Raw genomic sequence first — 12,524 nt, 5'->3', positions numbered from 1 at the left:
ACCAGATTTTGAGAAAACTGTCCTGAAGGTAGTCTGCAATCCTCTGCTGAAGGTTTCTAGGGATAGCTGCCTTATTTCTTCTGCCATGGTAGGACACTTTCCCACACCATTCAGCAATTACTTCAGCAGGCACCATTGCAGCACAATGGCAAGCAGCATATGGATGTGCAGGTCAGTCAGATGCGTGCAGGACTTTTTCCCTTTCAGCCTCTATTACTCTCAGGAGTGAGGTATCAGCTAAAATCCCCACTGCCTATGGAAAATAGTGCCAGTATTCAGTTCAATTGCCCTATCCATATACACCCCTTTCCTCCCCAGGCCGTACTCACCATGGCTGGGAGTGCTGCCGTGCTCTATGAATCCCAAGCAGAAGTGATAATGTAGTGCTTGTAACTTGTATGGATCAAGGGTAGGAATACAATCTCCGTGCACTGTATTTTTTGCAACTGGAAATGTGGTCTCCAGCCACACCATCTGAGCAGCACAGCCAGATAAGGAGGAGAAGGAAGAGGATGTGGGACAACATGTTCCAAGAGATCCTGCAAGCCTCTGGTGCTGCGGATATCAAGCAGAGGGCTTGCAGGATCATGCTCATGTACATGTGAACAGGAGAAAAGTGCAGGAAAAGGAGAGTGACATGCAGCAGGAGATGCTAGCGCTTTTCAAGTGGCAATCAGACATGCTGGATAGCCTTGTTGACCTTCAGGCTCAACAGATCCGTGCTTGCCGCCCTCTGCAGCCCGTAGAGACCTGCATTCCGGCACCTCCCTACACCCCCTGCACTACCCCTCAGGGGAGAGTACAGACGATCATGGCCATACATATACCAACCATGTCTCTGTAGGTGTTTGTTCTTTTCCCTTCAAAGGTTCTTTTCCCTGTATTTATAAAGATTCATTCAGTTATAAATATGTCTGTTTACATGTGTTTGGAATAAAAGTCTATTTATGGAAACTTAATTCATCTTTATTAGTTCACAACATATGCTGGTTGGGGCTGACATAATTCACAGATAATAGCAATAGGTGCATCTGCAATGTTATATTACTACACACACAGCACTCATTACAGGTTCATATTGGGGTGCAAAAAAAAAAAAAACCAAAAAACCCAGACCCCCACAATGCCGGGCACATCACACAACAGCAACACAGATTACTGTGACTCATTATTAAAATGGTCTTTCAAATCTTCCCTTAGCTGCATAGCTCCCCATTGAGCTCTTCTTATAGCCCTGGTACCTGGCTGCTCAAAAATGAGCAGACAGCCATTCCACTTCTATTCCAGTGGAAACTTCTCCCACTTTGCCTCACAGATATTATGAAGCACACAGCAGGCAGCTATAACCATTGGGATACTTTTTTCACTGAGGTATAATCTCATGAGTAGACAGTGCCAGCAGCCTTTCAAGCGTCCAAAGGCACATTCAGCTGTCATTCTGCACCTGCTAAGCCTGTGGTTGAAGCACTCCTTGCTGCTGTCAAGGTGTCCAATGTACGACTTCATAAGCCACGGGACTATGGAGAACGCTGAGTCTCCCAAGATCACTATTGACATTTCAACATCCCCAATGGTAATCCTTTGGTTTGGAAAGAAAGTCCCTGCTTGCAGCTTTCTGAATAGACCGGTGTTCTTAAAGATGCGTGCATAATGCAGCTTCCCTTACCATCCTGCATTGATGGTGGTAAAATGCACCCAATGATCCACCAGCACTTGTAATACCATAGAAAAGTAGCCCTTTCTATTGATGTACTCTGTGGCAAGATGGCCTGCTGCCAAAATAGGGATATGCATGCCACCTATCCCCCCACTGCAGTTCAGGAACTCCAATGCTGCAAATAAAATAAATAAGAAAAAAAAACCTATATATTTTATTTTTTATTTAGAGATGGCGGGGACATGGATTTGCACAGCTTTTGAAAAACAGCATAAAATGTTATGGGATGCAGATAAAATTACAGGATGGAGAAAACTGCATCATGGGACGTTGAAACCATGTTCCCAGTAACCCCTGTACGACTTGTTTGCTCCCTGAGGCATTGCAAACCCTTCCCAAAACACCCTGAGCTAGATAGTGGTGAGTTGCACAGTAGGATGCCTACCCACGGTGCACTGCTGCCTGCATCGATGCATGCGCTGCATGTGAGGACGCACACCACCGACACAAAGACTATAGTGTGGACGTGCAAAGGCCATTTAATTACTATGGCAGCTCAGCAGTTTTACATGAATTACCTCTGCCTTCTGTTTCAGTACTCAGTGAAATAGTCTTGGTTTCTAAATAATAGATAAACAAGCCACGGCAGAGCTGATCTTGCCTGCTCACCAAGTTGACTCACTACTGGTGAGATCACTTTCAAAACAGTGTGTGATGGAGTCTGGGGGAGTCAGGGCCCTGCACCCTCCACTTCCTGCTATTCATCATGACTCTCAGCCAGCCAGGAAAACAAGGTTTAGTAGACGACAGGAATACAGTCCAAAACAGAGCTTTTAGGTACAGAAACCAGGACCTCTCAGTCAGGTCCATCTTGGGAGGTAGGGAGCCCAGACGCCAGTCCTGGGCATCCCTCCGTTTCCCCAGTCAGCTCCAAATTGAAAACCCCCTCCAGTCCCTCTTCTGGTCTTTGTCTCTTTCCTGGGCCAGGAGGCCACCTGATCTCTTTGCTCTCCAACACCTTCAGTTGGCACTTGCAGGGGAGGGGCCCAGGCCATCAGTTGCCAGGAGCCAGGGTGTAGGCCATTCTCTGTGCAGACATCATAACACTGGCCCTCTAAGGCTCTGCAACAATAACACACCCTAGCCCACCACCTAGATACTTAAGAAATGCATAGGGGAAACTGAGGCACCCACACGGTATTCAGAGAAAACATTAAGAACATTCCCATTTTGACACACAGTGTTTTTCATGCTTTTAGAAAAAAGATTTAAGTAACCAGCCAGCCAGGAAAAAGATTATGAAAACACAGGAACTAGGAATGATACAATGATAAAATAATAAAGTTACTAAAATGAAATAAAAAAGGGACAAGAAAAAGTGGAAGGAAAGGAAGAAAAAAAAGTTTAGGAAAACATTTCAAATTAATTAACTTTCACTTTGAATAGCTGAATGTGAAAATAGTTGTGCAGATGAAGTAGTTTCCAGCAAAGCAGGGAATACAGGGGCCAAGAACAAATCAAAGGAGAAGCAGCAAATAAATTCTTTCACAATTTAAGTGGAAAAATGGAACCCACATTTTGGCATTAAATCCCCACTCTCTAAGTAAAAATAGAGGCTTGTAAGTTGACTAGCATTTCCATTATATTACAAGGGTATATTACAGCCTCTGTGGTTTTGTCTAGCTTAGTAGTTCTTATACTTTACCTTGCAAAGCCCTGTCTAGTGGTCTGCAGAATGAAATATTTTGAAAGTCAATAATAATAGGGCCTTGGGGTATTGAGAAGGGAGCTAGACTATTAAGAAGAGAGAAGCTCTCTTATAAAGACATCAGCAAAATAAAGAGATTGGAAAAATCCTGGTTTGACTTTAGAATGCAGCCAGAGTGGTATTGATCAGAAGCAAAACGTATCTACATGTAAAATTACCCAGGGCGGAAAAGAAGAGATGGCTGGCTAAGGCTTGCATTCACCCACTCTTCCCCACAATACTAGATATGCACACTTATCTTATGTTTTGTCAACTCAAAAAGTAAAGTCTCATCACTAGCACCAGAGGACAAGTGTGAAAAATCGGGACAGGGAGTGGGGGTGCCTATATAAGAAAAAGCTCGCAAAATCGGGACTGTCCCTATAAAATCGGGACATCTGGTCACCCTACTAGCAGCCCAAAAAATACACTAAAACCGAGGGCCTGATCTTGCCAGTTGATTTAACCAACCTGCTACCCTGAAAGTGCTCAGCTGGAGTTGCAGCATGCTCAGCAACTGGCAAGATCAGCCCATTATGACTACATTCATGATAGCAGCAGCTCACTGAGTTACAGTTAATTTGCCACTATTATACTGAAGCTTAGCCAAGCACATATTTTAGGAGAGAACTTGCTTTATATTTTGCTACACCTTGAGACCTGATGAAAGTTACTTAAGCAAGTGAAATAAGTGGGTTTCCCAAGAACAGATAAATTGGCCATGCAGTGTGACCAATTTTCTTACCAGATTATTTTCTCCTCCTCCATCAAAGCAATGAAATACATTATGAAAATAATGTAATTTTCATAAATTGAGCAATAGGAGCGTTGCCACATACATAAACAAACATTCTAGCTACACAAACTACCACCAGCTGGTGATGTGATTATGGTTATTATCTATATTATATAATCATTGTCTGCAACTTACTCTAATGTGCATTTGTAAAAGGACTGCAAAATTCAGATAAAAAGATTTTAAATTTAAAAAAAACAAACTTCTAATGTCTGAAGCAGTAATACCAACATACTAGTCCATTTATACACACTTGAATTTAGGATGTAACAAACGTATATAAATCTTGAACTTGAATTACATCTCTTTTCATAGGAGTACTATTTCCACTGCTTTAGAGTTAACAAAAAAAAGTTAACTTGGGATAACCATTCTTCATTAAGAACACAAAGTATGTTTTCCAACACAGGAAATCTGAAAGCTGTATATCAAACTCAGATACCCATGAGGTTTTTCCATAATCTGTTCATAATATTCAGTTAGAATCCTCTTCCCGTGCCAAAATTTAATGACTGAGTCAACAAACCTCAAGTTCAGTGCTTGTGGGTGATTTTTGTGGCTAGGTAACTCAGTCAAATAAGATTGGTGAGGGAAACAGCAAGAATGACTCTAACCCATTAAATATGAACTCGTATACAAATTCCTCCTTAACGTTCTTAAAAGCTGCCAAAATTGCAAACTATTAAAAAGTTCTTTTACATACAGATATTTATAAGTGTTCTGGTGCTGTCTAATTTATAAATAACTAAAGAGTCTAATTTATAAATAACTGTGGAATATTATAGGAAGATTATACTATTACTGTTCCATGAAACATTTTGGAGGTAATTTTAGAAGCACATCGTGGTGTCTACATACTTTACAATTAAACCCGTCAATTATTTTTTTGCAGTTTAAGCAATACTTTAATCAAAGATTTTGTAAACTCACACGCAATACTTTAAGTCCATAAGTATTTTATCAACTATAATGGATTTTGAGTCAAAAAAGAAATTTAAAGTTATTTTCTTTATAACATACTCTCCTCTGTGCATATAATTGAAGCCTGATAAAGAACTTGAAATCATTCTTTATGATATGTAGGTTTAAGTGACATAGGCAGATTAAAGAAGATTTCAAATAAATTAAAAAAGATGAGATTCAAGAAATCTGATAATGTACATTTTTGGAGAGCAATTTAAAAGAATGATTAAAGAAATTGATGCAACTATCCACTATAACAACAAGATTTTATTGTTTCTACTCTTATTATAGAAATAATTGTAGCAGTATTTTGGGGGTTATTAGATCCTTATTTTCCCTTCACTTCCTCACCCAACTGAACTAAACAAATGTGAATTTCAGAATTCCTACCTCTCCCTTCTTAAAATATATGCTCTCACAATAGGAAAGAAGTGTTATCAATCCTTAAACATTAGGACTTGAAAATAAATTTGAACTCATGGAATCAATATCATAATACTAGGGCTGCAATTAATCGCAGTTAACTCACGTAAGTCACTCAAAAAAATTAATCACAATAAAAAATTAATTGCAGTTTTAATCGCACTGTTAAACAATAGAATACCAATTGAAATTTATTAAAATATTTTGATGTTTTTCTACATTTTCAAATATATTGATTTCAATTACAACACAGAATACAAAGTGTACAATGCTCACTTTATATTATTTTTATTAAATATTTGCACTGTAAAAATGAGAAAATAAATAGTATTTTTCAATTCACCTCATACAAGGACCATAGTGCAATCTCTGTCATGACAGGACAGTGATAGTGACAATGAAATGCTAAGGGAGATTAGAGAGGCTATCAAAATAAAGAACTTGATAATAGTGGGGGATTTCAATTATCCCCATATTGACTGGGAACATGTCACCTCAGGACGAAATCCAGAGACAAAATTTCTCAATACTTTAAATGACTGCTTCTTGGAGCAGCTGGTACAGGAACCCACAAGGGGAGAGGCAATTCTCGATTTAGTCCTGAGTGAAGTGCAGGATCTGGTCCAAGAGGTAACTATAACAGGACCACTTGGAAATAGTGACCATAATATAATAACTTAACTTTCCTGTGGTGGGAAGAATACCTCAACAGCCCAACACTGTGGCATTTAACTTCAGAAAGGGGAACTATGCAAAAATGAGGCGGTTAGTTAAACAGAAATTAAAAGGTACAGTAACTAGAGTGAAATCCCTGCAAGTTGCATGGACACTTCTCAAAGACACCATAATAGAGGCCCAACTTAAATGTATACTCCAAATTAAAAAACACAGTAAAATAACTAAAAAAGAGCCACCATGGCTTAACCACCACGTAAAAAAAGCAGTGGGAGATAAAAAGACATCTTTTAAAAAGTGGAAGTCAAATCCTAGTGAGGTAAATAGAAAGGCGCATAAACACTGCCAAATTAAGTGTAAAAATGTAATAAGAAAAGCCAAAAAGGAGCTTGAAGAACAGCTAGCCAAAAACTCAAAAGGTAATAACAGAAGCAGGAAGCCTGCTGAACGACCAGTGGGGCCCCTGGATGATCGAGATACAAAAAGGAGTACTTAAAGACGATAAAGTCATTGCGGAGAAACTAAATGAATTCTTTGCATCAGTCTTCACGGCTGAAGACGTTAGGGAGATTCCCAAACCTGAGCCAGCTTTTGTAGATGGCAAATCTGAGGAATTGTCACAGATTGAGGTGTCATTAGAGGAGGTTTTGGAATTAATTTATAAACTTAACAGTAACAAGTCACCGGGACCAGATGGCAGTCACCCAAGAGTTCTGAAAGAACTCAAATGTGAAATAGCGGAACTACTAACTATGGTTTGTAACCTGTCCTTTAAATCAGCGTCTGTACCCAATGACTGGAAGATAGCCAATTTAACGCCAATATTTAAAAAGGGCTCTAGAGGTGATCCCGGCAATTACAGACCAGTAAGTCTAACATCAGTACTGGGCAAATCAACTGAAACAATCATAAAGAATAAAATTGTCAGACACATAGAACAACATAAATTGTTGGGCAAAAGTCAACATGGTTTCTGTAAAGGGAAATCATGTCTTACTAATCTATTAGAATTCTTTGAAGGGGTCAACAAACATGTGGACAAGGGGGATCCAGTGGACATAGTGTACTTAGATTTCCAGAAAGCCTTTGACAAGGTCCCTCACCAAAGACTCTTATGTAAATTAAGTTGTTATGGGATAAGAGGGAAGATCCTTTCATGGATTGAGAACTGGTTAAAAGACAGGGAACAAAAGGTAGGAATAAATGGTAAATTTTCAGAATGGAGAGGGGTAATAGTGGTGTTCCCCAAGGGTCAGTCCTAGGACCAATCCTATTCAACTTATTCATAAATGATCTGGAAAAAGGGGTAAAAAGTGAGGTGGCAAAGTTTGAAGATGATACTAAACTGCTCAAGATAGTTAAGACCAAAGCAGACTGTGAAGAACTTCAAAAAGATCTCACAAAACTAAGTGATTGGGCAACAAAATGGCGAAGGAAATTTAATGTGGATAAATGTAAAGTAATGCACATTGGGAAAAATAACCCCAACTATACATACAATATGATGGGGGCTAATTTAGCTACAATTAATCAGGAAAAAGATCTTGGAGTCATCGTGGATAGTTCTCTGAAGACGTCCACACAGTGTGCAGCGGCAGTCAAAAAAACAAACAGGATGTTAGGAATCATTAAAAAGGGGATAGAGAATAAGACGGAGAATATCTTCTTGCCCTTATATAAATCCATGGTATGCCCACATCTTGAATACTGTGTACAGATGTGGTCTCCTCATCTCAAAAAGGATATACTGGCATTAGAAAAAGTTCAGAGAAGGGTAACTAAAATGATTAGGCTGGGGTTTGGAACGGGTCCCATATGAGGAGAGATTAAAGAGGCTAGAACTTTTCAGCTTGGAAAAGAGGAGATTAAGGGGGGATATGACAGAGGTATATAAAATCATGAGTGATGTGGAGAAAGTGAATAAGGAAAAGTTAATTACTTGTTCCCATAATATAAGAACTAGGGGCCACCAAATGAAATTAATGAGCAGCAGGTTTAAAACAAATAGAAGGAAGTTCTTCACACAGCGCACAGTCAACTTGTGGAACTCCTTGCCTGAGGAGGTTGTGAAGGCTAGGACTATAACAGGGTTTAAAAGAGAACTGGATAAATTCTTGGAGGTTAAGTCCATTAATGGCTATTAGCCAGGATGGGTAAGGAATGGGGTCCCTAGCCTCTGTTTGTCACAGGGTGGTGATGGACGGCAGGAGAGAGATCACTTAATCATTACCTGTTAAGTTCACTCCCTCTGGGGCACCTGGCATTGGCCACTGTCGGTAGACAGGATACTGGGCTGGATGGACCTTTGGTCTGACCCAGTACAGCCATTCTTATGTTCTTAAAGCGCAAATTACAAATGTAGATTTTGTTTGTTTGTTACATAACTGTACTAAAAAAAACAAAAAAAAACCAATGTAAAACTTTAGAGCCTACAAGTCCACTCAGTCCTACTTCTTGTGCAGCCAATCGCTAAGAGAAACAAGTTTGTTCACATTTACGGGAGATAATGCTGCCAGCTTATTATTTACAATGTCACCTGAAAGTGAGACCAGACGTTCGCATGGCTCTTTTGTAGCCCGCATTGCAAGGTATTTACGTGCCAGATATACTGAACATTTGTGTGCTCCTTCATGTTTTGGCCACCATTCCAGAGGACATGCTTCCATGCTGATGATGGGTTCTGCTCGATAACTATCCAAAGCAGTGCAGACCAACGCATGTTCCTTTTCATCATCTGACTCAGATGTCACCAGCAGAAGGTTGATTTTCTTTTTTGGTGGTTCGGATTCTATAGTTTTCGCATTGGAGTGTTGGTCTTTTAAGACATCTGAAAGCATGCCCCACACCACATCCCTCTCAGATTTTGGAAGGCACTTCAGATTCTTAAACCTTGGGTCAAGTGCTGTAGCCATCATTAGAAATCTCACATTGGTACCTTCTTTGCATTTTGTCAAATCTGCAGTGAAAGTGTTCTTAAAACAAACAACATGTGCTGGGTCATCATCCAAGACTGCTATAACATGAAATATATGTCAGAATGCGGGTAAAACACGGAGCAGGAGACATACGATTCTCCCCCAAGGAGTTCATTCACAAATTTAATTAACGCATTTTTTTTTTTTTAAATTTGAGTCATCAGCATGGAAGCATGTCCTCTGGAATGGTGGCCAATGCATGAAGGGACAGATGAATCTTTAGTGCATGTGGCATGTAAATATCTTGCAATGCCGGCTACAACTGTGCCATGCGAAAGCCTGTTCTCGCTTTAAGATGACATTGTAAACAAGAAGCAGGCAGCGTTATCTCCTGCAAATGTAAACAAACTTGTTTGTCTGAGCGACTGGCTTAAAAAAGAAGTAGAACTGAGTGGACTTGTAGGCTCTAAAGCAGGGATTGGCAACCTTTGGCATGCGGCTTGCCAGGGTAAGCACCCTGGTGGGCCAGGCCAGTTTGTTTATCTGCCGCATCCGCAGGTTTGGCCGATTGCGGCTCCCACTGGCTGCGGTTCGCAGTCCCAGGCCAATGGGGGCTGCAGGAAGCGGAGCGCGCCAAGAGATGTGCTGGCCACCGCTTCTCGCTGCCCACATTGGCCTGGAATGGCGAACCACGGCCAGTGGGAGCCGCGATCAGCTGAACCTGTGGACGCGGCAGGTAAACAAATCGGCCCGGCCTGCCAGAGTGCTTACCCTGGCAAGCCGTGTGCCAAAGGTTGCCGATCCCTGCTCTAAAGTTTTACATGGTTTTATTTTTGAATGCAGTTATTTTTTGGTACAGAACTCTTACATTTGTAAGTTCAACTTTCATCATAATACAAGTACTGTAGTGCAATCTCTTTAAGTGAATTGAAAAATACTATTTTTTATTTTTACAGTGCAAATATAATAAAAGTAAATATAAAGTGAGCACTGTACACTTTGTATTCTGTGTTGTAATAGAAATCAATATATTTGAAAATGTGGAAAACATCAAAAAATATTTATATAAATGATATTCTATTAACAGCAAGATTAATCACGATTAATTTTTCTAATTACTTGACAGCCCTACATAATACATTCCAGCCATATGATTAAGATTTTTTTACAAATCATTTCATCTTTAAATTATCTTTTAAAAACACACATCTATTAACCCTTACCGGTACAGTGAAGAACTTGAGCAAGCAGCTGCCAGCATAGGAATACAGGGTGCAATTTCATTCTCATTTACCTTGCTCTATTGTATATCATTGATTCATTGTCATCCAAGACAGTTGCCAGCATATCCAAGTCATGAAACATTTTCAGCATGTAGTCTGTAAATTTACATCCTGAAACTCTCTCCACCACAGCACTCAGAAGGGTAAAGCCATAAGTCGAATACAAAAACTGGCTTCCTTGAAAAAAAATGGAAGGAGAGAAAGAGATAGGTTATTAAATACCGCTTGAATTAAAAGTTTAATGTTTCCTTCTGCGATCTTTTCCTATGAAGTTTCCTATTCAATACATAAAGTTTTTACACAGGGATCTGTGTCAAGTATCAGGGGGTAGCCGTGTTAGTCTGTATCTACAAAAACAACAAGGAGTCTGGTGGCACCTTAAAGACTAACAGATTTATTTGGGCATAAGCTTTCGTGGGTAAAAACCTCACTTCTTCAGATGCATAGAGTGAAAGTTACAGATGCAGACATTATATACTGACACACGGAGAGAAAATACTCACCAGCAACTACACACCACACCACAGAAACACCAACCCAGGAACCAATCCCTGTAGCAAACCTTGTTGCCTACTCTGTCCCCATATCTACTCTGGCGACACCATCAGAGGACCCAACCGCATCAGCCATACCATCAAGGGCTCATTCACCTGCACATCTACTAATGTTATATATGCCATCATGTGCCAGCAATGCCCCTCTGCCACGTACATTGGCCAAACTGGATAGTCCCTCCGCAAAAGAATAAATGGACACAAATCGGACATCAGGAATGGTAACATACAAAAGCCAGTAAGTGAACACTTCAATCTTCCTGGTCATTCTATTATTACAGATTTAAAAGTCACTATTATTGAACAACAACAAAAAACTTCAGAAAGACTTCAAAGAGAAACAGCAGAACTAAAATTCATTTGCAAATCTAACACCATTAATCTGGGCTTGAATAGGGACTGGGAGTGGCTGGCTCATTACAGAAGCAGCTTTTCCTCTCCTGGAATTGACACCTCCTCATCTATTATTGGGAGTGGACTACATCCACCCTGATTGAATTGGCCCTGTCAACACTGGTTCTCCACTTGCGAAGAAACTCCCTTCTCTCCATGTGTCAGTATATAATGCCTGCATCTGTAAGTGTCACTCTATGCATCTGAAGAACTGAGGTTTTTACCCACGAAAGCTTATGCCCAAATAAATCTGTTAGTCTTTAAGGTACCACCAGGGATCTGTGTGTAACTTTGTCAGAACACACTTATTCCCAGTACATCTTATGCCATCACACTATATCAATATTAGCTTCTCCACAGTGTAATCAGAAACATACAGAATTAAAAATTATTATTCTCTTTTCTATGTTAACTCTACACAGAAATATAGCATCAACCGAATTCTACTCATGTGATTAGGAAGACCTGCATTTATTTTGTTCTTTTTAATAGCTACTATTCAAATACCCATACTCACCAGAAGACAAACTAATAAATAAGATTTAAATAAGTAACAGTAACGGATAAAACTTTACGGGTAAAAAGAAGGTAAATGCAATTAAAAGCCATGCATGGCAACCCAGAGTAGGCAGATGTAGAGCAATCTGACCCCCATGTTAGGTCACCTCCTGATCTCTGTTCGAGATTGGCAAAGCCCTGAAAGCATGAGGTTTAATAACCTTTCCACAAAATTAATGAAAACTCTGGATAGTCTTATTCATATAAATAGAAAAATTAAAAAATAATTGGATACGTTTTTGGCCTCAAGGACTGTGGCAATGAATTCCACCGTTTAGTTGCACATTGTGTGAAAAAGTATTTCCTTCTATCGATTTTGAATTTCCCACTATTTAAGTTTCATTCAGTGTACCCCTTTTCTTGTGTTTTGAAATGGGCAGAGAAGTTCCTGATCTACCCTCCCTATAATGTTTTTGTTTATATTTATGTCCCCTCTTATTCATCTTCTTTCTAAAATAAACAATCCCAATCTTTTCTATCTTGTTTAATATGAGAGTTTTCCCACACCCTTTATCATTCTTAGTGCTCTTCTCTGAATCCCTCTAGTTCTGCAATATCCT

The 12,524-nt window shown here is 39.7% G+C and overlaps 1 protein-coding gene across 5 annotated transcripts in view; it reads right to left on the bottom strand.

The window, feature by feature from the left end:
• The window catches only part of LACTB (lactamase beta), a 63,091-nt gene that overhangs the window by 14,477 nt on the left and 36,090 nt on the right, over positions 1–12,524 (bottom strand). For 4 of the 5 annotated variants that reach the window (XM_065558358.1, XM_024101831.3, XM_024101832.3 and 1 more), the window contains exon 5: positions 10,471–10,636. In XM_065558358.1, the coding sequence (XP_065414430.1) occupies positions 10,471–10,636 (166 nt within the window). Of the gene's footprint in view, positions 1–1,867; positions 2,780–10,470; positions 10,637–12,524 lie in introns of those variants that run through there. The other variant, XM_065558357.1, reaches the window with a different exon arrangement.

This window comes from Chrysemys picta, chromosome 10, assembly GCF_011386835.1.
Source record: "Chrysemys picta bellii isolate R12L10 chromosome 10, ASM1138683v2, whole genome shotgun sequence".
Classification (NCBI taxonomy): Eukaryota; Metazoa; Chordata; order Testudines; family Emydidae; genus Chrysemys; species Chrysemys picta.
This window is presented reverse-complemented; position numbering and strand designations above follow the sequence as displayed.